Source organism: Astyanax mexicanus, chromosome 6 (genome assembly GCF_023375975.1).
Source record: "Astyanax mexicanus isolate ESR-SI-001 chromosome 6, AstMex3_surface, whole genome shotgun sequence".
Taxonomy (NCBI): domain Eukaryota; kingdom Metazoa; phylum Chordata; class Actinopteri; order Characiformes; family Acestrorhamphidae; genus Astyanax; species Astyanax mexicanus.
The window spans coordinates 13,907,961-13,935,833 of NC_064413.1; the positions used below are offsets into that span (position 1 = coordinate 13,907,961).

The 27,873-nt window shown below is 35.4% G+C and overlaps 2 protein-coding genes across 3 annotated transcripts in view; one reads left to right on the forward strand and one right to left on the reverse strand.

Moving 5' to 3' along the window:
* Positions 1-556: 556 nt before the first annotated feature.
* On the reverse strand, positions 557-13,553 carry ccr10 (chemokine (C-C motif) receptor 10). Its single transcript, XM_022663302.2, has 3 exons — positions 13,484-13,553; positions 3,769-3,839; positions 557-2,643 (listed from the first exon to the last, which is right to left on the reverse strand). The coding sequence occupies exons 2-3, from the start codon at positions 3,833-3,835 to the stop codon at positions 1,409-1,411; spliced, it is 1,302 nt and encodes a 433-aa protein (XP_022519023.2). The 5' UTR covers positions 3,836-3,839; positions 13,484-13,553; the 3' UTR covers positions 557-1,408.
* LOC103044902 (receptor activity-modifying protein 1-like) overlaps positions 10,429-27,873 on the forward strand; it is a 34,649-nt gene continuing 17,204 nt past the window's right edge. The window contains exon 1 of one of the 2 annotated variants that reach the window (XM_049480665.1): positions 10,429-10,952. The gene's annotated coding sequence lies outside the window, so the exon portion shown is untranslated. Of the gene's footprint in view, positions 10,953-20,141; positions 20,337-27,873 lie in introns of those variants that run through there. The other variant, XM_049480666.1, reaches the window with a different exon arrangement.

Below are 27,873 nucleotides of genomic sequence, written 5' to 3' on the forward strand. Positions count from 1 at the left end.
ATCTTTATTAAGTTTCCTAAATGCAGTTATGATTATATACATTTAAATATCCTAGATCTATATAGATAGATAGATAGATAGATAGATAGATAGATAGATAGATAGATAGATAGATAGATAGATAGATAGATAGATAGATAGATAGATAGATAGATAGATAGATAGAATATGGTAAAACTTTGCAAATATTAAAAATAAATAAAATAACTTATAACTAATATTATAAATAAAAAAAAACCTCTGAGAGTTCAGAAATCAATATTTGGTGGAATAACCCTGGTTTTTAATCTGTTTTTATGCAGCTTGGCATGTTCTCCTCAACCAGTCTTACACACTGCTTTTGGATAACTTTATGCCACTCCTGGTGCAACAATTCAAACAGTTCAGCTTAGTTTGATGGCTTGTGATCATCCCTCTTCCTCTTGATTATATTCCAGAGGTATTCAGTTTGGTAAAATTAAAGAAACTCATCATTTTTAAGTGGTCTCTTATTTTTTTGTTCCAGAGCTTTATGTAAAAAGAATAAGGACCGAAATCACAGATTTATTTGTTTTTTATTTCCAACTGATATTTTTTAAGCATGAATGAATAAATGAAATATTACAGTTTTAGACAGTTTTATACAGTTTTAAGTACAATGTTCAAAGTCACTTATTGGTCACTATGTACACATTCCTATACACTCAGCAATTGCCCACAATGTACTCTCCACCTGGAGGACTGCATTAGGAATACAGACATACAATCCCACCCATTCGTACATGTGTATACACTCATTCACAGACACAATTTCGAGTACGTTTTTTTCTTACTTTTTTACTTTAATTTTTTTTATATATAAAAATGAAAGTATTGAACTCAAGAAAGAAAGAAAACTATATATATACACCAACACACCAACAGGAGCTTATGACATGTACGCTCTATGCACCTCAGCACTTGATGACATCAACATAGACTATATGAACAAAAATATCAGGACATGCTGCTAAATTATTGAATTCATTAATCAGTTTTATTTCGTTCCAAGTGTATAAAATCAAGCACCTAGCCCAGCACTCTGCCTTTACAGACATTCGTGAAGGGTATGGAGGTTGTAGAGAAGTCGGCTGGTCATCAGCTGGTGAAGATTTACCTAGATATTCCTAGATTTGCCTAGATATACCACCATAATGAGTGATTTGTACTATTAAAAAGTGTTAAAAGATTTGGAACCACATCAGTTGTCACTGCAGGTAAAGATACCGAGTGAGGTTGCAGAGGCACAAGAAGCATATTGAGGAGCTCGGCTGAGTTCCAAACCTGGGAGAACCCACTCCATAAAATTGTTAATTTTGATAAACTATAGAAGGATTTTGAGCAGACGAATTTGGCCCTAATTCTCTTTCTTTTGCAGGTGTGTGTTGAATTAATGCTGTCCCCAGCTCACATATGTTAGTTCTTTGGATTGCTGGGAAGATGACTTGGCTGTATTACTTGATTCTATGGTATCGTCGTTTAATTGTGGGGTTGTGCCGTTTGCAAATGCAAATTTTGAGGGTCCGTTAGCAGAGGAGAGGGGTGAGAGAGTAGTAGGGGGAGGGGAGGATGGAGTCACTGAGCTTCCAGTGCTTGCCTGTGCCGTCATATGTTTCAGGAAAGCGCACGTACAACCACAGTCCTGCAGCAACCTCACCACGTCGTTCCGGAACTTTACACCCACCAGGGCGTACAGCACAGGGTTGAGGCAGCAGCGGATGTAGGACAGGCTCTGGGTGATATCTTCACTCAGGTGAATTCTGCTCCAGTCGTCACAGGTACCTGTGACGAAGAGTGAAGTTTTGAACAGTCTGATAAACAGCACTGTGGTGTACGGTAGCTGAAACGCCAGAAAAAGCAACACCAGCGCCCCCATGAGGCACAGTGTCCTCTGCTTTCGCCAGGATTTAGCCTGCCCCTGCACTAGAACGTGCCCGATGGAGCTGTAACACATCAGCATAGCAATGAAAGGTATGCAGAACCCATTAATCATAGTCGCTCTCGCACAATTCTTAACCCATATGCTGTCTTCCTTTGTGAACAACCCACACCTCAATCTTTCACCCCCATCTTCTTTTTTCACATCAGAGAAGATAAGCTCCGGCAGACTAAGAACGATGGAGATCAGTGCCACAGCAACAGCAGACAGTTTGCTGTATCGCAGCATGCTAGGACGAAGCCTCTGAGCAGCTCGTGCCCGCACTACAACCAGATAGCGATCCACACTTATACAAGCTAATAGCAGTAAGCCACCATATGTGCTGATGGTGTACACGCCTTTGTTAAGTTTGCACGAGACATCTCCAAACTTCCAGCCACTGGAGAAGATCTCAGCAGTCCGTAGCGGCAATGTTAGCAGCAGCAGCAGGTCAGACAGTGCCAGGTAGAAAAGGAAGACGTCAGTCATGGATCGCAAACGGAAACAGCGGTACTTGGTAAAAGTGGCGATGACCAGGCCATTTCCAGTCACACCAAGAAGGAAGACAACGATAAACAGTATGGCCTGAATGAGCATGGCACTCCATTCCTGTGCGCTGCTGCCATCACATGGCTGTGCCAGACTTGTAATGTCTGTAGAAACGGAATCGTAATCACCAAGGTAGTCCTCTGTCGTGAACTGAAAACCTGTATAAAGACATAGGAAGATTTTTTTTATATGAAGAAAAACAAATAATATAACATCAAAAGCAAGGACATTAAAAGGGCTCTAAAATAGCCAAATATATTTTCCTATGCAAAGTCAAATAATAAGCGTCTGGTACACGCAACTAACAGACACTGTTGTGTTCCCATTCACAAAAAAATCAGGCATAACTGAAACCGCAAAACTGTGCTTGTCATGACTTATTTGACTGTTAACGTGTCTCAGATACAGCTCTGGAAAAAAATAAGAGACCACTTAAATATGAAGAGTTTCTTTTATTGTACCAAGTTAAAAAAACCTCTGGAATATAATTAAGAGGAAGATGAATGATCTCAACCATCAAACCAAGCTGAACTGGCTGAAATTTTGCACCTGAAGTGGCATAAAGTTATTTAAAAGCATTGTGTAAGACTGGTGGAGGAGAACATGCCAAGACGCATGAAAACTGTGATTAAAAATCAGGGTTATTCCACCAAATATTGATTTCTGAACTCCTACAACTTTATGAATATGAACTTGTTTTCTTTGCATTATTTGAGGTCGGAAGTTTATAGAATAACTAACTATACCTATAAATAGCAAAATCAGAAAAACTGATTCAGGAACTGAAGTGTCTCTTCATTTTTTTCCAGAGCTGTATTTCAGCCCTCATTAGGTGGGCCAATGCTTATTCTGCCTTTTACTTGTTTTACTTGTGCCAATCCTATTCACAGGAGCCTAAGTCCTCTAAAGTTCCTTCACATAACTGTAGGGCATGGAAACATTACTTACTTTGCATTTTTGTCTGCCAATAAAGTGTTATGTGTTTGTGCTTTTTGCAACTATATTTAAATGCATTTGTTTCTATTATGTATCCATTTAAATAACATAACATTACATACATGCTGGAAAATAGATACACTAATCTGTGAGACTCCAGTCCTGACAGGCCACACCATTAATAAATATAACTGACTCAACTTATCAGCTAATTAACAAGACTGTTCTACTCATATCTGCACACATGGCCTAAAGGAAGCTGAATTTGGCATTGCAGGTGGGTGTAGAAAGTTTTTAATAATTAATTGCTGCCCCCTGCTGGCCACAAATAATTGAATCAGTGTTACCTGTGGCGACGGCTTTAGTGGGGACAAAGCTGGTGGACATCCCAGTAAAGTTGTTATAGTCTGCCATAGCCCTGAGAATGAGAGAGACATAACCAGAGAGAGAGAGAAAGAGAAAGATATTTTAACAAAGAGCATGTAGCTAGGATAACATCAATTGGGCAAGATTTTTAAGCGTAAAAATTTACATCTTACAAACTTTACAATACAATGACATGTCAAATGTTATGGAACATGGAACTAGTATCGAGCCCCATGACTTTTCCCCTGCCCCATGGAAGCTAAAGGACACTGCAGTGATCTGCAGAATATGTGTGTGGGGTCTCCTGCATTGAATGTGGATGTGATTTCTCCCTTTAATCACTTGTCTGTTGGCGTAGAAACATTTTGCCAGACGCTGACGTTCACAATCATTACCTTTTGTGACAATGCCTCCTATCACGTACACGTCATAGAAAGAGACCACTGAGGACCAAGGAATGTATACAGCTTTAAAAGTAAAATGTTCCTTCCACCTGCTAATCGCTATCAGGCCTCACTCAAACTCCAAAGATGAGCACACTGCCATTTGTTCAGCCTCACTTACAAGGTAACACCTCACAACTTCTGCAGATGTGAGCATTCCCAAGCCCTTTCCCAATCCCTGAGGTAACACTTTGGGCCCTGCCTTACACTCTGCACAAGACGTGTCACAATACTCATTGCTATACTCAATACTCTTTGCAGGTAAATTTCTGGCGTATTTATTTTCTTGGCAGTGCTAAATGGAGTCCATTTTACGTACTGCTATGCCATGATTTTAGTCTTTAGTCTTAGTCTTTAGCTTCTGATCATTAAACTGGCTGAATAACTGTTACATATAAAATCTTAAAGTGTGATTCCTGATAGGATATATAGAGTATGTCACCTTCAATCACATTTGTGGTAGAAAAAAGAAGTGTTGTGTAAATCTGCTGGTTGGTATTGCAGCAGTTTATTGCAGAACTGATAGGGTATTGCAAATCTTGCCACTTCTTCTTTTTTGGTAAAATTAGAAATGTGCGATAAAGCCACATCAATAACTGCTGAATTAGCAACACACAGTCTTATGACTTGTGAGTTTGGGTGGGTTTTTGTTAAACACATGCTTTCTAAAGCTTAGAAAGAAAGTCTAATACCTTTTAAAATCAGTTATTCAGTAAATGCCCTGAGTTCTTTGTCTTCTCATTACCTCAGCATTTGGTCGCGTCTGGACCAAACTTGTAAGTACTTTTTTAAAGTCCTTCTCAACTTAATATTGTTCAAGCTACTCCTTGCAAAATAGTTCTTTGACTTTGTTATTATCAAATGTTATCTTGAGTCAGTGTTCTTTATATAACTGTTGTTATATAAACATTGTTAAAAAGTAGAACCATTTAGTTAGAAAAGGTGTTGCTTTTAAGTTCAAGGTTTTGATCATCTTATGGGAATCTGTTTTTGTTTGAGCAATTTTTAACATTTTAGAAGGAAATCTCATTAATCCCAACAATTCATCTGGTTCTGGAAGTCATCATAGCATGGTGTGCAAAGTTTTGCAGGGTATGACTTATTTATGCCATAGATGTGGTTTTAGACTTCAGACCAACAGTTTCCTCTTTAATTCTGTCACAGTCTGTCTCAGTTTGACACATATCTGAAGAGTCTCGACATTTACCCAAGTCTTTGCATGCAGGTAGATGCTATTGCCAATCTCGTACAAAGGACATGTTGTGTTGATCACTGCCATTTTCAGTTGCAGGCACTTGTGCACATGTAGCTGGTTGAGGGTCATGGTCGACCTCATTATGCTGCACTTTGAGTTAGGAGTGCCTTAAATGAATAGCTTGAACAAATTAAGTGCCTTTACAGTGTTTTTATAGGATAGAACAACCTAAATCACTTCAAATGTGTAGTAAAAAAATATAACACTACAGTAGACTTAGTGTTCATGTTGCTGTACATGTTAGAGGGATATTAACCCCTTAACAGGCCAGGATTTTTTGTCAATAGTCTGCCTGATATTACACCACTACATCTTGAGGATTTCTATTTCTATTTATAAGGAATGTTACTGAAAACCATCATTGTAATTGTAATAGAAAATATAAAAAAGGTTTAAGGAAATCTGCTAATGTCAAAGTATAATGAATAAAATCATAAAATTGGCTCTTTCCCTAACTCTATTTTAAAATCAATATTTTCTTAAATAAAAATCAAACAGTTCATGCCCTCTAAACCTTTAGCTTCGTTATGTTTGTCTAGTTTTTATGTCTATTTTCAAACTTGCAGAATTTGAGTTGGTTCCTGTTACTGATCTGGAATTATTAAGTGGGGTAGAGATTGAGCAGGCATTGTCCTGAAGTGTCCTGTAGGAGATTTCAAAGCCCTCACATTTTCAGAATGTAAATAAGTTATTTTACTGCAGAAAAAATGATTTTGTATCACCTACACCTGCAGCCCGTATACAGGAAAAGGCATTTTAGAGGTTAAATGATTTTCAGCATCTTGACTGCAGCTAATGTGGGCAGCTTTTTCTCTGCTTCTTTGTCATAAATGGCTGGTTTAAAGTAAACGATCCTTCGTATACAGCAGTGAAATTAAGTATTATTTGCCACCATATGTTTACCCATAATTCACTGTGCAAAATCCATTTTAAAACTGTTAAAATGATTTATTACTTATTATCTTTTTCAAGAAATGAAAAAGCACATCCATTCGGCATCTCAGTGTCGTCGAATGACGTCCAAATGTTTAACAAACAGGCTACTAAGAAGGAGTCTTCATAGAACAGCTCTGCTGTGGACCTGTCCTACCTTAAGAGTACCCTAGACTTTGGAACCCATCTATTGGCTGAAGTAAGTCCACATCAATTAAAAAGACAATACTGAATATACAAGAATATATTTGCACCCAGCATCACCCTGCTTCCTTTTCTGCCTACTTTACTTTGAAAGGAAGCAGCCTAACTAACTATTGTTTCTGTGAAAGAAATCATATATAAGATGCTTAGAAGTATCCAAAAGAGGAAAATGCAATACTGTGTTCAATGTTAATTTCTTAGGTTTTGTGACACTGTATTGAAAATATGAAATCAACACTCCCTTTAAAATGTTTGAAGAAGTGTTTGAATTGTATTTACAGCATATTGTAGTTTATTACATTTTTATATCAGTGATCGCATCATTGTCTAATTAGATTAAACTAACATATCAACTCTGCACTGCATTGTACCATCCACTATACACCGACATGCCACAATGTCATGGTATAGGAATTAGTATTGTGTCCCATGACTTTTGCCACATCTTGTGGAACATAAAGAATGCTGCACTGACCTGTGGAATATACCTGTGTCGCTTGTCTGCTCTTCGTGTACAATTCCAGCCAGATGCCACCAGTCACAATCATTACCACCCACTGGGCTGTTTACTGTGGGTGGTAATGGCTTCTATGATGTATTCCTCAGTTTAAATATAACACTGGGGTTAGAGGAATGTTAAATGTCCAATCTCACTCGAACTCCGTGCCATAAGCATGTTGGGCAGTGTTCAGCCTCTGTCACTTCTTATACAGATGTGGGCTGTTTACAACTCATCTCCTGATGTAACACTTCATGACCAAACTACATACTGCTATCCCATGACTTGCATGTCAGTGTGTAGTTACATTTCCCCCTTTAACTACATATTGTTTTTTATATTTTCATACATCACTGCAAAACTGAAGAGGAAGGCTGCAACTCAATTGTGTATTACACTAATACAATAATATACAGCTTTAGAAAAAATTAAGACACCACCTAAAAATGATGAGTTTCTTTGATTTTAGCAAATTGAAAACCTCTGGAATATAATCAAGAGGAAGATAGATAATCACAAGCCATCAAACCAAGCTGAACTGCTTGGATTTGTCACTAGGAGTGGCATAAAGTTATCCAAAAACAGTGTGTAAGACTAGTGGAGGAGAAAATGTTAAAACTCTTAAAACATTATGAATAAGAACTTGTTTTCTTTGGATTATTTGAGATCTGAAAGCTCTATATCTTGTTTGTTATTCTCAATTTCTGCAAATAAATGCTCTAAATAATTTTTTTATTTTGAATTTAAGAGACGTGTTGTCTGTATTTTATAGAATAAAACCACGTTGTTAATTTTACTCAAACACATACCTATAAAAAGCCAAATCAGAGAAACTGATTTAGAAACTGAAGTGGTGTCTAAACTTATATATGATAATATTATGTCAAAGTTGACAAAATTTTTGCTTAGTACTTCATACTAATTAACTACACTGAAAAAAATAAATCTGAACGTTAGTAAATGTAACGTAATTAAAGCTGTGTTTTTAACAATCTTTACATGAATATATCTAGTTTTTAATTACTCCACATTTGTTCAAAATACAAGACATTGTGTATTTTTTCTTTAATATAATTTATTTATGTAATCCCAACAAATCTTTTTAGGTTCACCTGCACAACAAACAAAAGTCTTGTTATATTTACTAGGGATTTAGTCACTGCCTGTGTCAATGCTCTTTCTACAGTGTTGGTTCATGCAGCTTTCCTATAGGCTCCTGGTACCATTTATTTGCATATAGGGTGTGGCCTCTCCCTTACTTACCATCTTTGTGTTGTCTGTTGCCCAAAGCTACCTTATCCTGGGCGTGCAGTAATTATAATATACATGTTGATTGGCAGGTCTCAGTGTTGTAGAGCTGTAAGAGCGCATTAACTTTGTTCAGTGTTTCTAGTGATCATAGTATGCTGGCTTTGAGTCGCAGAGTTCACTCTTTACTGAGTTTACTTCTGTGTTGCTCCATTATTATACTGTCAGTGTTGGCAGTTAAATAATAATATGCTAAATATGTCAAGAATATCTATGGGTAGTTTTGTTAACTTGAAAGTGTGTGTTAAAATAAAGATGAATTGTTAGTTTATTTGACTAAACAGATTATTTTTAAAAAAGGACAAGTTAAACACTTAAGTTGAGTTAACTCACCTTTTTAAGTCAGCAGTGTACAAGAGAAAATTAAGTTGACAATACTTAAATTCCCCATGTAGTGTCAATGGACTCTTTTAAGTTGACATTACCTGAAAAAGTATGTTAGCACTACTGGAGAAAATTAAGTAGTAAAAAAATGACTACTCTTGCTTGATCTACCTAATTATCTGATGCAAAAAGTTGACATAATTGTTTTTAAGTAGATAAAGAACACTATTTTTTTCAGTGTAGTTAGTATTATTAATTAGTCTGCAACTTGCACACACACTAAGACCTAAATAATTCATTTTAAATCTCTTAGTCTACTATGAATCTATAGGCCCCCCTTACAAAGAAGGCCTGGCCATTCAGCTCTATTAAGAAATAACCTAATTGGGTAAAACCAGCCTAAATATATATTTCTACATATATTTCCACATGGGTGCAAAGCAGCTTAGGAGTAAATGTGGTATTCCTCCTGTTTACACTCATATACCTGCATTAGTCTAGTCATCAGGCTTATTGCTGAAACACTGCAACACATAAAGACGATTGCACAGTATATTTCACATGTCGTGCATCTGAAAGCCACAAGATGACAAATAAGCACACAGCATCATGTGAAGAATGTGATAACTCATGAAATTCATGTGTTGTTTTTTTTCTGTAGGGGAAGTAGCCTAGCTACCGGCTGCAGCATATATTAAAAGCTAAGAGTTTTTTTTTAATATGAAATTATTGATTCAGAGGGCTTTGACTGAGTCAATATCAATATGATGTGCCTTTTGTGTTCAGAGCAGCATAGTTCTTAAAATTTACATTTTACTCTGAATACAGATTTAGTCTGAATTAAAACTTTATTACATATATAGAGGAATGTTAACCAAAGTCATTTTTGTACATTTTATACGGCTCTTTTCTTTAACTGTGTGGCTTTGGTATTTTGTTGCTACTTCTTTATAGCCTTTTTTATTTAAAATATGAAGCTATTTTATTTTATTTATGTATGGAAAGAATTCCCTGCCAAACAGTCGTGTTGGGATAAACTCGCCCCTTTAAAAAAGTAATCCCTGATATCAGTGACAATTTAGTATCACAATTTTTTATTTTTAACTTTATTTAAAAATGTATTTATTTATTTTTCAATTTATTTTACTTAAGACAGTTTCTGCATGTTTAGCAATAATATTATCAATTTTATTTTATCAAATGTATTATTGTTTCTAATTTTATCTTTAGAGGTAAAGTTTAAGCTGTCCTTCATGTTGTGGTAAAATATTAAGGTAATTAAAATATGTTTTAGAAAATCTAAATGTTTCTTTAAAACACAATAAGTTCAACCATTAAAAATGGTTCAAATATTAATGAAAACATCAACCATGTTTTCATTAATATTAAGGTAATTAAAATATATATATTTTTTGAAAATCTAAATGTACCTTTTAAACACAAGTTAAAAATGTTTGCATCTGAACATTAACCATGTTTTCATTTAATGCTAATTCTCTCTAAAATGGTCCATCCTGTGCAGCTTTGTGCAGCTTTCCATTATAGGATGGATGTATTTATGGCAGAAAATAAGCTGGGAAAAGATTTATATTGGATAAATAGTGAAAATAATTCAAAATCTTTTCATATAATTTATTAAAGGTCACAGTATTCTGATAAAGACCTGACTGACGTGTGCAGATCACTGCGCTGTTGGTACCTGTGAGTGTTAGACCACAATCTCACCTATCACTGCTCTTTCACAGCTCCTACAGCACTGGTGCCTCACTGTCAACAAGAAGCGCGAGCCATGGTAACCAGCAAAACATTGTCCCCAGTTTAGTGGCAGGTGTGTGTTGTGGTTCGCTATTGCACGAAGACCGAGATGAATTGGAAGTCTTTGGGGCCACTTGGCACGAAATTTTACTCATAAAGGGAAATATCGCGTGCCACCACCCACAGCGCGCGAGGGGGAAGCGGGCCGCGAGATGAGTTATCACTTAAGATTTCAGTCAGCCTTGCGTGCCAAGACTCTTTAAGAGGAGATTCACACCTTACACAGTTTCATTCAATCAGAAATAAACCACCAGCCCTGCGCTGTCCGTCTAAAACGCTGTATTACTGTCAGAGTGTGTGAGCTTGTGTTTGAGAGTGTGTGTTTAGCCTACTGCCTCGTGCAGCTGGTCTGATGCTGATGATGACGGCCCAGAGCAGAGAAAGGTAAATATGAGCTTACTGATTATAGCATGTGCGCTTTGCAAGCACTTGATGAGAAACTGGTGTTATATTGTTTTGGGAGAGATTGATTGTAGCCTAAGTGGTTTTATTGCTGTTGAAGTTGTTGGTTAATGTTACCTTGGTAGCTTGGTAGCTTGGTAATTGCACAGAGATTTACCTACGTAGTAAGAGACTACATGTCAGCTTGAAGGGATTCAGAGCATGTTCTGTGTTATATTAAATTAGATAATTGGATATCGTAAATACATGAATATATCCACGGTCATTTGTTTCCAGTAGTTTGGTCAGATACATTTTACAATTTTGACTAAGCTGTTATTTACTTGTTTCCTTTTCTCTGGGTATAGACGTTCTTAATCAGAAAAAAAACATCAGATTCATGACAATAGTTTTGATTTTATTTTTAATTTAGGGTAATTAACAGTATTTTGGAGTCAAAATGTTCAACAAATATTCTCATTAATATTTATTCTTTATTTGAATTATTTACTACATTGTAGATTAATATTAAAGACTTAAAAACTATATTGGAATACATATTTAATTAGGTAGTAGATGAGAAAAAAAGTGTCTGGCCTTCACTAACACCTGATATAAAAACGCAAGCCATGTGGTTTGGGATGAGTGAAAGTGCAGAGCAAAGCAAAAACAGTTAACAAGAGCTCCTCAGCACATTGGAGATGGAGAACCATTCTAGTTTCTCCCTCATGAAGCTGACTGAGAGAATGAAAGCCAATAGTAGGCAAAGTTGTGCATCAAAGGAAAAAGGCTTGTTTAACACTTTTTTGTTTGCTTTGTAATTGCAAATGTGTTCCTTCATAATTTTAGTGTTTTCAATATTAATCTACAATGTAGAAAATAATAAAAATAAAGAAAAAAATACATTAAATAAGAACGGGCGTGTCCAAACGTTTGACTGGTACTGTATGTTAATATGTTAATCACTGGCTTATATGTGTTAATGTGTTTTTATAGGCCTTCTACTATAACTAATAACTACTAACTAATACTTCAGCTTTTACCATGACAATACCTCCAACTACAAATACAAATTTTACTACTACTACTAGTAGTATTACTTACTACTTACTATTACTAGGCCTAATACTACTAATACTAACAGTTTTACTACTACTGTTGCCTCACGTTATCATTACTGCCGCACTCAAAAACAATTTTACTTTATTACTATTACTACTGCTGCTACACATTTTAATATTACTGCTGTTACTGCTACTACTACTACTACTAAAACTTAGATTTTTTTTGTTGTTGTTTTTTTGTTAGATTTTTTTGTGTTTTTTAATGTTGTATTTAGTATTTGGCAAACAGAAAAGAAAAAATATAACAATAATGATATAATTCTAATAATAAAATATAATCCCAATTTGATTGAATACTTACCTTTTCAATGTTTTACATACTTTTTTATAGGTTACTCTAATTAGTTGTAGATTGTTAATCGATTTTACACTGCAGTAATCCGGGCAAATAATTAACGGGCAATGTGTAGTTTCATTATGTTACCTAAAATGTGTGGGCTTAATTATACAAACGGACTAAACTTCTTCTTAAATGTGGCATGTTCCTTTTTTACAGATGTTATCATGTTAAACATTGACCATAGTGACCGTGCACTTCTCCGAGTGTATCTAGCACTTTACTTGTTTTGCACGGATCCAGTTTTGTGCATTTACTTAAAAAGTTCACACACACTATTTCTGACTTCTTGTTCTAGTCAAATTCCTCTTTAATTTGCATAACGTTTCTATTTCCAGATTTTTTTGCTCTGTTTTCCAACCCAGCAGCTCTAGTAAATGATCACCTCACTGCATTAAACCATTAAATAACTTTCAGTGGATTAATGTGTTGCACAAAGGTTGCGTGCATTTATTTATAACGTTGAGAAATATCTTATTACATCTTTCCTCCCAACGTAATCATTTCAAACCACACTTTTTGTATTCATTTATTTATATGTTTTCATATTTCAGTTTTCATTTTTCAGTTTCACACATTTCAGTCTTTGTTTCAGGTTTACTTACCTGTTTAGACATTTAGCAGCAATTAGACATTCAGACATACTTAAATAATTAATGCTTAAATAATTAACTCAGTATACAAACTTTTTAGGTTTGTGCTAATTTGAATGTATGTAAATACATTTTTATATTACATAATTAATTAAATTATGAATTACAAAAAAAAATCTGCATTGTCTATATTGCATTGCATTGTTTATTTAAATAATTTTATTTAAATGGTTTATGTATTTGTATTACTACATTTACACATGCTGTAATTTACCTGCATTGTTTAAGCACTATACATTTCTATTTACTGCTTTAAAAAAACTCCAGTTGGTACAAGTAGTTAAAATGTCCATTTCTATTTATTATCCTAAAAATAAAATATGGATTATAAAAATACAAAATATAAACATGTTACTATGTAACTATGTAAAATACATTATCTGAATATCATCATCTTTCAGAAAGACTGGATTGACTCACCTGTGTGTACAGTAGGCTGTGCAGTAGCTGTGCCGTGGTTTTGAGTGTGTGTTGATGTGTGTGTTGTGTTTTGATTGTCTGCCTTGTCCCCAAGTTGTATTTCAGATAGATGGGGAACGCTGTTCAGTTTCTCAGCCTATCACAGCTCACTCCTATGAAACTCATCAACATAAAAACACCCCAACCACAGGGCAATTTAACCTTCATAAACAAGTTTTTCAAAAAGGGTGTTGTTTCTTTTTTCTGTGGTGAGATGTAAGGAGGGGCCAGCAGGGCTCTGGGAGTTCAGGGCTTTAGGCAACGTCCTCATTGGCCATACTCTCATCTAGCACTGAGAACTAATGACATCCCTGTGCAGCTTTAATGTGGTATCAGTATTATATACTGAAACAATATGGATACGGAAGTAATACGTGATTACTGTTATTTCTGTAGAGCAATAATAATATAACGTGCACCAGAGATGACGCGGCTGCGGTTGGCAAGGCCGGCACAATATACGAGCAGAAACAGACCTTTAATGAACTGCCTGCAGACTGCAGTCATCAATGTAAAAAGCATGGAGACACAGATGTTGCTGCCGAAAATAGTTACGCCACAGAATAATTATTATTAATTTCTAATTATTAACCACACACTGTAAACCCGGATAATTTGAATTTACTTTAAAAATTTGAGGAAACCGGTTGCCTTTAAAAAAAGTTAAGTAATGGGTTAAGAAAACTTAAGTTAACATAACTTAGAACATCAAGTTATTACAACTAAAGGGGAAGTTGATTTAACTTTTTTATTTTTGTTATATTGTAAAGACTGCACTGTAAAACCCGATAAGTTGACTAAACTCAAAACTTTTGTTGTAACCGATTACCTAATACATTTTAAATTCATGTAATATAATTTGAAAAAAGTGTTTGCACTTTGGTGCTTCTATGAAACATGTGAAATATGTTACATGCATCTCTAAAAATGTATTTGCAATTTTGATGTTACTTCTAAAAACTTTGTTGTAGTAAGAGGATTTAGTTTAATACATTTGATTAAAGGAACATACAGATCATACACTCTAAAAAACAGAGGTACGATATGAGTACTTTTTTGTACTCAAAGGTACACTCTTCATAATTGTACCCTCAAAGGTACAATATTGGTCTTTACAGGGTCAGATTTGTTCCCTCTGAAGTACAAAGTAACTTCTAACAGCAATAAGTACAAATTTGTACCATTTAACCAGCCAAAGGGTACATTCAGTATTCTGTATCACTGTACCAATAAACAATATTTATTTTAATTCCACATTTTTCATTTGAAAGCCAGACAATTTTGGATCATCAAGTTTTTGAGCCATATTTAGTTGATGATAATGTTTATAATTTTTATAATCTTTACTGGCACAAAAAACATGGGTACAAAAAAGGACTTTCACTGAAAGGTACTTTTTTGTACCTCAATATAAGGTACAGCCCCAGCGACAAACTTTGTACCCTTTTAAGTACAAATCTGTACTTTTCTTAGTGTGTACAGAAAAAAGAGACCACTTAATGATGATGTTTTACCTTTATTTTACCTAATTGAAAAGCTTTTGAATATAATCAAGAGGAAGATGGGTGATCACATGCCATCAAACCAAGCTGAACTGCTTGAATTTTTACACCAGGAGTGTCATAACATTATTCAAAAGCAGTGTGTAAGACTGGGGGAGGAAAACATGCCAAGATGCATGAAAACTGTGGTTAAAAATCAGGGTTATTCCACCAAATATTGATTTCTGATCTCTTAAAACTTTATGAATATGTTGTCTGTAGTTTATAGAATAAAACAACAATGTTCATTTTACTTAAACATAAACCTATAAATAGCAAAATCAGAGAAACTGATTTAGAAACTAAAGTGATCTCTTAATTTTTTCCAAAGGTGTATTTATATTATAATTTATTTTACACTTTTCCATTTATTTACTCTACTTTTAAGTAATACAGTTGCACCTTAAGGATTGTGTTATACCTTTTAGTGTTCCTTGAGGAACTTTAGGGCGTTGTCAATTTAACCCTTGTGTGGTGTTCGGGTTTGTGGGACCCGTTTTCATGTTTCATCAAACGATACTAAATAATAAAATATTTTTTCTAACTCAAACATATGAAAAACATATTTTAAAACACATTTATATTACATACAGTATGTTTGGCCAAGGGTTAATAAACATTGCTTCATTTGTAAATTTGAAACTAAACAAATTTTCTACTCATATCTTGAGTTTAATTCATTTTCTTTTACATTTTATTAAAAAACTAATACAAAAGAGTAGCACTTTTTGAAAGAAATGTAACATAAGAAAGGTAAAGGGCAAATATTAACCATGTAAGCTGTTTATATTGCTTGCAATTTAGGTGAAGCTAGCGTGTGTAAAGCATTTTAATGTAAAATTGCTTAATTTTGCTGAATTAAATACAAGTAACAAAGTAAACGAGTAACAAAAATATGAACACCACACAAGGGTTAAACCTAAGAAAGAACCAATTAGAGTGCTTTAAAGAAACTTTCAAATAGATATTTTTAGAAAAAAAAAAATGTTTCTGGTAACATTTTATAAGAATTTCATATGTATTAGACTATATGTACTCATAACACTTTATAGTGCAATTCTATATGTATAAGCATACATAGGCGTGTAAACATAGACATCAGGTGGTGTTAAAGCACCACCAACTCTGCCCTTTATCAACCAAAGTGCCCTTTTGAAACTTCTTTTTTTTTTTTTTTTAATATTACTATTATTAAGATTTTACTGAGGCCGGTTTGAAATGATCTTTTGAAAATCTGAGCGATTAAAAACGAGTGAAAACAGAATGCCCCGAAATCAGCTTGCACACACCCGACCTCTCTCTTCCTCTGTCACGTTACCCCGCGCGGTCGCGCGCAAAGCACACTAGACACACTGCAGCAGCAGTTCAGTTCAGCGAGTCTTCAGCACAGCACGCACGCCAACAGATAGGCTTCTTCTCCCCCGTGTCCCACCAGCCAGGTAACATACACATCAAGTAAAATTGTACTGTTTGCCCTCTAAACCCAACTTGAAATCATTTTGTTGTGCAGAAAAATGTCTCATACAGCACCACGTGCGCTAAAAAGTGCCCTTTTTCCCCCCCGAGCACTTGCCCCCCCAAATGTCTGTGCACCCCACTGTACGCTTTCAACACATTATAGCTATGTTTCTTATGCATTATGTATTTATAAGATACAAACTGCCTTAACAAAGCTTTTTATTTACTTTTAACCACTCATGAATTATAATTATGTTAAATATTATAATAACTTATATTTTTTATACTTTGTATATTTATTATACTTACTTTCATTTATAATGTATCATAATGTGTTACACTCTAGATGTCCATCATGGGATTAATAGTGATAGATATGATAATTTAACCCAGATGTGTAACATATTTTAATGCTTTATGAATGCGTTATAATGTGCAATGAGTATGTTTATAGAGCCTAATAGAGTTTCTTTAATAAGGAAAGATTCCTTAAAGCACCTTAAGAGGTTACTTCATAGTTTCACACTGAAGAACCTCCAGAATTTCTGTTGAATCTTGTCATTTTAACAGTTTACACATCACTCTGTTAAACTTAGTTCTTCCAAATCCAAAAGTGCTTCTTTTATGGCATAATTCAACAATCTTAATTCCTAATTAAATAGAAAGTTTGTTCAACTTAATACCAGTTTCAGGCTACACACCTCATTTTTAATTGTCAGATCATTGTTCTTTTCACATCACACGACTTGTACGTCTTGTAATCAGGAATTACATGATCTTTCAAAAAGAGAAACACACAATTCGTCTGTCTGCTAATCACATTTTGTCATGAAAACAAACACAAGAACTGATTTAATGAGATGTGCGGGACACCTTTGTTTTCCTTCCAAAATCAATGTCCATAAGAAACAAGTGATACAGGTTGTCTGTGTGCTTTGCATACAGGGGGGAAATAAAAGAATATGAAAGAATAATAAAGAAAATAAGTGAAGTCTGCGTCTTCTTCTTTCACACCCTGTGTTTTGCTTTTCACACATTTCACACTGCCGGATTTAGAGTCAGCAACAAGTCCAGATATGAAGTCAGTGAGATGTTAGTTGTTCAGTAGATCAGTTCACATGTAGCGACTGAGACGACACAGAGCAAATCATCACTGTCCAATTAAAAAAAAAATCAAGTATCTCTAAAACAGCAACTTTACAGGAGAGAGAAAAAAATATTTCAATGGAAGTCAATGTAAAAATAGTTTATTTCAGGACATTTTGAAGTATTTCTATTGGTCCTTTCATCAAGAAATTGTGGCTCAGTGTAAAGGACAGTTTGTCTGTTCAAATTACATAGTAAACTAAAAATCAATACTTGACATACTTGTTTTTCATTGGACAACAACGAAATGACAAAATCTAAATTTAAAATTTAAAAGAAAACCTGTCTCTGTTAAATTAATGCTCATATGTAAAGTTAAGATGCTTTATGAAATATGCTAAAGGGTTCTTGTTTTGGACTTATTCATTCTAGGCAAAAACATATTTATATTGTTCCTTGAATATTATATTACTATAGTATGTTGAGTTTTTTTTTTAAGTATAAAAAAATGGTTCTTGAAAAACTGAAAGTTCTTAAAGGAATGCAAATGTATGGCATTACTCCAAATAATTGTTTTTGGCATTTTTATTTCCAATTTTTATTTCCAAAAGATTTTCATCAAGAGATTAAACAGTATCACCAGACACAAAAGCTGTGTTCCGATAGCTACACAACACCTACGTAAGCCTTTCATAAGAAGAGACAAGAATCTGCTGTTAATCAACCAATCTTGTCTGTGAAAGGTCAGTGTGGCTGCAGGTTCGTTATAAACTGTTGGAAGATTAATAGCATCTGATTTAAGCAGTGAGATCAAGAGTGCTCTTGCTTGATTGCAACAATAGTCTACAGCAGTGTGCACTCTGTGTGGATAAGGTTGTGACCTCTGACCTACATAAACAATTTAGAACAATCTAGTGTCTGTTGTCATCACACTATCTACAGTGAAATATCATTAAAATAGCCAAAACGAATGATGCTCGTTGGAATAAGCTTTTTTAATGTTATTTTTTTCACATTTTATTTCAGTTGTCATAGCGGTTATATGGAGATGTCATTTAATAAGGTATGAATCACTTAGACACTTAGTTCATTCTCTAGTCTGAATTGGTTCAGATAAGTTCCTTTATTTGAAGCGTTTTCTCTCTCGGTTTGGTTTGTTTTCACACAGGCACGAACCTAAACACATCAAAACGCAACTCAACATATCATGCAAGCATGTTGTCTCTTTTACTTAGTCAGAGCTGTCTGGCAGAGGGCCGATAAGGTAAATATAGCTGGAAGGTTCTCTGTTCCAGAACAGGGCGTATAGTTGTGCAGTGTGATGCTTCTGTAACACGGGATACAGAACATTTGTTGATGCATTTTCAAACACAGTGTTTTTAATGGCATGTACAGCACAGTAAACAAACCACACAGTAAACAGAGTCGTGCAGCTGTGAGCAGTGAACGCTGCACACACGGCGATCAGTGTGAAAATATCTTACACTGTAAAAAAAAAAACTGTAGTTTTTACAGGAAAACGCTGGCAGCTGTGGTTACCAGAGTTTTCCTGTTAAAATTACAGACGATAAGTAAATAACTCTACTGAAAAAAAAATGTAAATTCATTTACAGTGATTGAAATCACTGCTAAATTACAATAATAATCTGTCAAGTTTACACAAATTAAATGTTAATTTTGCATAGCAGTGTTCTACATAAAAATACCCTTTCCTGTATTTTTTACCTCTAACAAATGTCTTTACTAATATAGAGCAGCAGCAGAGAAACTGTTATGGTAATTATCAGTCTAATAGATCAGATTAAACTGCACCTGAACTGCAGTTTATCTCAAACAGGAAGAGTTAATTTGATAGTTAGGTCGGGTTGAATCAAGACCAGATCACCTTTTTTCACAGTTGTGTTTTCTTTTTTTTGCTCTGCACTCGAGTGTGATTACTGTTTTCACACCTGCTCAAACACATTGCACCAAAGGTGCGAATGAACCAGAGTCTGTTATAACCAGACTAACAGTCACAATTATTACTACTTACCAGAGGTGGAAAAAGTACTGTAAAATTGTAATTAAGTAAAAGTATCTTTACTTTGCTAAAATTCTACTCAAGTAAAAGTAAAAAAGTACTCAATTTAAAATGTACTTTGAGTAAAAGTTACATAGTTACTTTTAAATGTTTGATGTAAAAAAGCACAACAAATCATAAATTATTTATTAATTAATATTAATATAAATTATTATTCCACATAATAATTTGAACCTTTCAGGCAGTATTTGTTCAGACAACCCCATAAAACATTTTCAAGAACAAATGGCATAGGTTTCTATGATCCATTTTTTTCTTTACTGTTAAAAGGTTATGGTCATATAGATGACTAAAAACTGTATTTTTATAGTTTTACAGTTCATTATTATTTTCTAACTTTTTCTTTGCTTTAACTGCTATTTACATGTTTTTTTTTAACATTCAAGCTGATTGTTTAATGCTCCCAATAAAAACTTAAGGAATTATCATTAAAAACATGAAAACATATAAAAAAAAACTGTTGGTCGGCGCATGCGCAGTGCCGTAAAGAAGCACATATCGATAGGTAGCATAACTCGACAGAACACCGGTTCCCCCGAGCACAGCTGATTCACACAGCGTCTTTCCCGCTAACCGTAATAAACACTGCTGGGAAAAGTTCAGCTGCGCTGCCTGAGGCATTTCTCTCACCACCAAGACTTTCAGAAAGGTAAACTCAGTTTGTGGACGCAGGTTAAGCACGAAACGTAGCGCAGCTCTGTTAACTTGTTAGCTAACCTAGGCAGTTTGATATGTCTCCAGTTCAGTTCAGTGTTGTTTAATGTCTAAAAGGGATATATGTAATCCATGATCATCATTATCACACCGACAAATGCATTTCATACAGCTTTCAGTTAATTTAATATACTATTAATTTAGACATTTATACACGTTAGTTAATTAATCAACATACAGAATAACAAACACCTTTCATCTATATTTACCTTCACTGTTTTTCCCTGAAGGCAGAATTCCGTCAAAGAATTTGCTTAGGTTGTACTATTTTTAATAAAGGGATTATTGTACTGGATATTTTACTAAATAAAGAAGATTGTATAATCTGTGTAGCTGCATATGAACAGAGATTGCTGGTGTTTATAAAGTAAATCCGCAGCTAACCAGTGAATTTAGAATATATACTATACTTATACCAATAATCTACATTATACCACATGCTTTCTCAGGTTTGATGTGGAAGTTTTGAAAGCTGACAGCTCCGTCCTGCGGGGCAGGTAAATTTTGTATTGCGTGAGGACGTTACTGCCTCGTTATTCCAAGCACGAGCATATGTGCACCGGCGCATCCACGCCAATTTATTTATTTTTATTCAGACAATTGTTTTTTTCCAGCATTTTATTTTTGACTCAGTAACGTGGAGTTTTACAATGTCAATGTCAGTTTTACAATTACTTGTGTCAAAATGTACTTGAGTAAAAGTAAAATTACCTATTTTAAAAACTTTACAAATTACTCATAAAATCTACTCAATTACAGTAACGTGAGTAAATGTAATTCGACACTTTCCACCTCTGCTACTCACTACACTGTCCACTATGCATGAGGTCATTCTATGCCCACAGGACGTCATCCATCTAGCACCCAGTATCAGGCCTCACTCTAACTCCATTAATTCATTTCGCCTTGCCATGAGCACATTGGCCAGTGTTTGGCCTTACTCCCATTTACACGAGTATGGGCATGCCCAAATTGTCCTTTAAGGCAACACTTAATAATCAATGTTAATATTGCAGTGGCATGACTTTTGGCATATTAGCATATTTTGTTTGCTGTTTTTTTTTTGGCTTTGATTTTTACTTGAATGTGTTTCATACAGCATCCACACTTTCAGTTTCGCAAGTAATCACTATCAAATGGTAAAAGCCATAAGGTTTTAAACCTTACAATTTTTTAAAACAATATCATACATTAGCATCAACACAAGGTCTCAAATAATACCATTATTTGTCTCCAGGACTCACAGGAGTGTCCATTAAAAATAAATGATTTGTTATCTATTCCAAGACATTATATGCAGCAACACAATTTTGATTTGCTTCATATGTGTTGATATGATCTGCCTACTTTAGAATTTAGTCAGCATCTCGAGAGCTAAAACCTCGATCGTGGTCTGATTTGAATCACACGCTTGGTTTCATCTGCAGTGTTCAGCAGACTTCTTTGAGATGGTCTTCCACTTCTGCTGACACTGTATTTTATTAGAGCTTTCTTGATAGTATCAGGGATTTTTTGGATCGTTTTTTGTGGTTTAATCTACGTTATACGAATGCTTTGATGGGAACTTGTATATAAACCATGTTTTATCTGTTTCAGTTGAATTATGTGGAAGGTAGTTTTGGGAAACAAACCCGTGTGGGTGCAACTGCCACTGATGTGCCACAGAGCAGGTTTGTGAGGCGGGTATCTTATACTGGGTTGGTCTTCAGGTCAGAGTGGGGTTATACTGGTGCGCACTGGTGGTGTGTCTGTTTGGGCAGAGGTCACCTTAATTTAGACTAGGTGAGGCTGCTTTTGCTGGCATGTGGTTGACACCATCATGAAAGTCACTGTTGGCAGGGTGTGTGCTACAGAAACTTCTTCTTAACCTGAGCTGTATCTAGGTATATTTATATGAAAATTTCTAGTCCGTAGCCTTTATTACACATATATTACATGTTAGGGTTCAAATTGCTAAGATTTTTTTAAGAAAACAAGAATGTATTTTAATACATACATTTTATTGAGCCAGTGCTGGGTGAATTATAAGTAAAATTAATATTGTTCTACAATTTTCAAATAAATATTATAAAAATCAGGATACATGTCACTGGTATTACCACACAGCAAAAAAATACTATTTTGAAATTTAAACCACATTACTTACATTATTAGACTTTTCTAAAGACTCTTTTCAGTTATTTGAAATGTTCTAATTGTACTAATAAATTTATATGATTTATATGATACCTGTGGCTAACTGTGAAAATTTAGAACACAATTATATTACATATTGATAATTTTATAACATATTGATAATTATACTACAGTTAGTTCTGACTCTGCAATATGATTGGATGAGAGGTGTTTTATGAGTGCCGTTATCAGCTGGTAATGCACTGTGACTGAAGCTCTCCATGTGTTACTCCGCCACATGTAACCCAGCAACGACGCAACGCTTGCCAGCCAAACAGCACAGCTACAAATGGAGCAGCAGTGGAACTATTTTAACTCGAAGAGTTTTTATAACCAAACAGATCTTTTTTTCCTTTTCTCATCCTCTTTAACTCAAAATCTTTCAATAAACAGCAATAATGGAACTATGGTATAATCGCTATAATCGAGGTTCGGCCTGCGGCGTCATGCCTACGGCCGCAGCACAGCAGTGCCAATATTACACATTATAGAACTCCCTATCGTGTATTATTGCTTAATTACATTACATATTTAACATATATATAATGATTGATATGTGGTCAGTTGCTGCCAGTTGGTAAAATGCATTTTTGGTGAATCAATGTTATCTTTGTTTGTTACACACAATATTTAAATAAATGCAGAAATATGTAAAAAATAATAAGCTGCAATTGCATATAAAAAGCAAATATGTTAAGTAATGACAAAAACTCTAATATCACTCTTTTTTGTAGAACAACCATCTGTGAAAATCCTGACCATGCAAAGACAGTGTATATCGGAACGTGTTTATGTGTGTATGTGAACGAATATGAATCAGTTCAGTTGTGTAGTAATAACGTGCAGTGTCTGTGGTAATCTCTCTCTCTCTCTCTCTCTCTCAGGCGTGTGGTAGTTTGTTTGTCAGTAGGTGTGTGGTGAGTGAGGTTAGTTTTCCTCTCTTTCTCAGCCATGTGTGTTTGTGTGGTGGGCAAATACTGGAAGGACAACTAGAGTTCAAAATTCTCTCTCTGTCTTGCTTTCTCTCTCTCTCTATCGCTCTCTCTCCCACCCAATTTAGTTTTGATCAGATTGTGGTTGAGGAGGTTCTCGTGAAATGTTTTGTCTAAGCCCACAAACTCTCTCAGACTGGCAACAGAACGATGCCACAAACTAAAGGTCAGTTACCGGAATTGTATATGTGGGTCAGCCAACGGCTCTATCCATGCTCCGCCTGTAGGAGTGCCTCATTTATATCGACCTGTGAGACAGAGCTTAAAAACCAACATAATTTTATTATTTTATTTTATATATTTAATTTATATTTACATTGCACATGGTAACACATTTCTGTAATTTCTGTAATTACTACTGTACAATGAACAAATTCTTACTGTTTAACCTTCATTTAGCATGATACTGTAGATCTGCAAAGAAGAGGTCTGCATGGGACTGCTTTTATAAACCCACTCCAACTTGTTTTAGTCCCATTACCACCAGCTCCTGCCAAAAATCGCTTGTTTTAATCCCACTCCCGTTCGCCACATACACATTTCTGCCACTCCTGCTGTCCTAATATGAATTTAATTAATTCAATTTAGTGCTTAAAATTTACTTATGTATTTATTCAAACAGCAATGTAGTGCTGGATAGCACTGTCCCATTTTGTTACCACAGTCCAAACACGTGCCACCAGGTGAATTGCAGATGCTGAAATTGTCCCATTAGTGTGTGTGTGTGTGTGTGTGTGTGTCTGTTGGTCCACACTCCGCTTTGATATTTATCAGTAATCTTGCAATCCTAAATTATTAAAAACAATTTGAAAATTAAATAGTTATTGGCTGATCAGGTACATCAGGGCAAGTTAAACATACATAGTTTTATTTTCTCAAGCCTTGATTTGTGTGTTTTGATTCAGAGACAAGTCTTTTTAACCAGCTATCAGAAACATATTATCACAGTTTACATGGTTTGTTCAGTTACCCTTCTTTTAGAAAAATCGCTGTATATCCAGATATGTTTTATCATCAGCGCTGAAATCCGGTGCAAGAACTCATAAACCCTCAAAAATCCACCCCAGCAATGCGGTGGGGGGGCTGGGGCGGGGGCTTCCCTACTAACCCACTGCGCGCCGCAAAACCAGCAAGCTGATTGGCTGTTTCTCCTGTAAGGCGGAACTTTATTCTTGAACTGGCTCCGTGATTCACGTCAAGAGATTTTCCATTCACAGCGGCCAGCGGCCTGTCTCCTCACTAATAATACATATTAGCTGAGCGAAACCATTCGGAGCTACTGGAAATTTATTCGGGGCTAAAGCCCCGGAAGCTCAGGCCAGGAGATGCCCCTGTGTATTATCATAAATGAACAAACATATCTTTCAAAAAATGCAGACAAGAAATAATTTTCCGGCATCGATTTTGGTGCCTCCTCTAGTGAAGCGCCCCTATGCGTTGCTTTCGCTGCATACCCCCTTTTTGCGCCACTGGTGCTGGTGTTGAGGCACCAGGTGAACAGCAGTGAACTGAGCACTCAGCCCTGGGGGACACCGGTGCTCAGTATGGTGGTGCTGGAGGTGTTGTTTTTGATCATGACTGATTGTGATCTCTCAGTCAGAAAATCCAGGACCCAGTTACAGAGGGAGGAGTTCAGGCCCAGCAAGCTTAGTTTTCCGATTAGATGCTGAGGGATGATGGTGTTGAATGCTGAACAGAAGTCGATGAACAGTATTCGAACATAGCAGTCTTTGTTGTCCAGGTGGGTGAGAGCCAGGTGCAGTTGAGATGGCATCGTCTGTTAATTGGTTTGGACGATACGCAAACTGCAGTGGGTCCAGTGAGGTAGGGAGATGGTTTTTGATGTGCCTCATGACCAGCTTCTCAAAGCACTTCATACTGATAGGAGCGAGTGCAATGGGATGGTAGTCTTTGAGGCAGGACACTTGAGAATTCTGGTGGTCTTGAGGCACGTCAGCATTACTGCAGTGTTCAAAGAAATGTTGAAAATATCTGCGAGAACATCTGCGAGCTGTTCTGCACATCCTCCGAGCACTCTGCCAGGTGTGCTGTCTGGTTCTCAGGCTTTCCATGGGTTCACTCTGGCTACAGTTCTCCACACATCAGCTAAGGACAGGCACAGTACCTGGTCGTTTGGAGGAGGTGTGGTCTTCTTTGCTGTTGTGCAGTTCTGTGCTTTGCACTTTAACTATATTATACAATTTCCGGCAATGACTCACTTCCGGCCTCATTTTAAGTGCTGTGTGTGGTACCAGTAAATTGATTTGGCCCCGTTTTTTTTTTTATCCAAACTATTTAAGCATCCAAATCACTATGAGTTTTTACAGAACTATTGCGTTAAGTGAAGAACCTTTGAAGTGCACTTATAATAAATGGTATTTCTTTTTTGATGTCTGTTATTGTATATTTAGTGTTTAGGTTGGGAAACTGTGGATCACACAACCGTGAGCTCAAATGTGTTTATATTTAAATTAACCTGTTCTTCCCTGTACCAGTGAAATGTTCCCTATAATACCTTTGTTCATTGTAACCTAAACGTTCTGTTGTAAGTTAATCTGTTTACCGAACTTCTTTGCAAAATGCTTTAAGCTTGTTTAAATGCCACGGTGTCATATATGTCATATATATATATATAAGCTAACACAGAAACATAATGCAGATATCTTTCATAATGTAAGGGGAAAAAAACACACCTGCAGATCAGTGGTATAGCATTTTAAACAGGAAACATGTAGAAACAGAAACTAAAAAGTCAAAGATTCACATTCATTTATTTTGTTTTATTATTTACGGCTTTTTTACATTTTACATAGATTATGTAATTTATTTATATTAGTATTTCTAAATATCTTAAGGATGATGTTTTTTATATGTATTATTTTAGTTTTATTTTATAGTATTTCTAAAGATCCTGAAGAATCCAAGCCATTATCTTGGCAACTGTTGTTTTCCTGACACAACAGGGCATTTCTAGTTCATCATTTGTAATCTTGATAACCTCCAGGAATTATTCTGTTACACTAACAGTCTCAGAAAAGCAGAACCCCTTTTTCCTGCTGTGCTGCACCAACATGCTGACAGACAGATTGAGCCCAGGATCGGTAAAAACACTTTCTGTGAACTTTTCTTGCTAGTTAGTTTGGTTTGAAAGTGTGAACATCTCTGAGATTTAAATGGATGAGTGTGAGACCACAGCAAAGGAAAATCTTCAGTCTCACACGCTTACACTGGCAGATCGGCGACAATATTTCACAGCATCCCTCTCTCAGTAGGCCTACGGCATAGGTGTGATCTTTCTATGCATTTCAGTTGCATTTTCTCATACTATCCAATACGGCTACATGACAGTGTAAGAAAACTAAAATCGCAATATCATAATTTCACTAGAAGCATATGCATATGCTTTCAAAGATGTTGCGACCTGTTTTTTTTTTAGCACTGCATAAATAAAATAGCATAAATTTATTTTTGTCTTGCTTCTCAAAGAAATTGTCTTTGTTTGGTATAAATGATTAGGTAATTTCACCTAATTTTGGTTGCTAAATTTTCGCTGCATCTCTGACAATGGGTAAATATAACCTGCTTCTGATCGAAAAAATCATTTTAAGAACATTTTTAAAAAAGCGAGAAATAAAAAATATTTCTTCTGTATTTGGCAGCAAAAAAGCATATCTTAACATTGGAATATTAATATTGCAACTATTATTGACTATTGTACATGCACACATTACGCTAACAAAGCTGAAACTATAAATATAGCTATCCTCTTAGTTTGTAAAATATGTTGTACCAACTTATAATGATATTTATAACGTATTTCATAATTTGATATATGCTATGCTCCTAGTGTTTTATCATAAAAAGCTGACCTATGTAGCAGCTGATTTCTCAGGACCACTGAACCACTTAGATAAAAAAAAAACCTTTCTGGAGGAAAGTGCTACTGTCAGATGAGACAAATATTGGGTTGTTTAGCCATAGTGAACAGAGATATATTAGGAGAAGTAAAGGATACAACTGAAAGAATACTGAACCACCTGTTAAGCATGGTGGTGTCAGCATCATGCTCTTGGCTGTAATGCTGACTATAAAGCCTCAATTTGATGTTTCAGCAGGCAATTAACAATGCAACTTGCCAATTGCCATTTAACTACATGTTAGAAGTGATGTGTGAAATCTACTTTTCAGGGAAACAAAAAATATTAAAGCTTGTTCACCATGTAGATGTACAGTCAGATGTAGGAAATGTTGCCCCAGAAAATAACACTTTGAGGAAATCATTAAAGCTCAATATTGTATTCCATC

Coding starts and splice junctions, on each gene's coding strand:
- ccr10 (XM_022663302.2), bottom strand. CDS start 3,835: ATGGCAGACTATAACAACTTTACTGGGATGTCCACCAGCTTTGTCCCC. Junction 2,644..3,768: donor CACTAAAGCCGTCGCCACAG/GTAACACTGATT, acceptor GTCTTTATACAG/GTTTTCAGTTCACGACAGAG.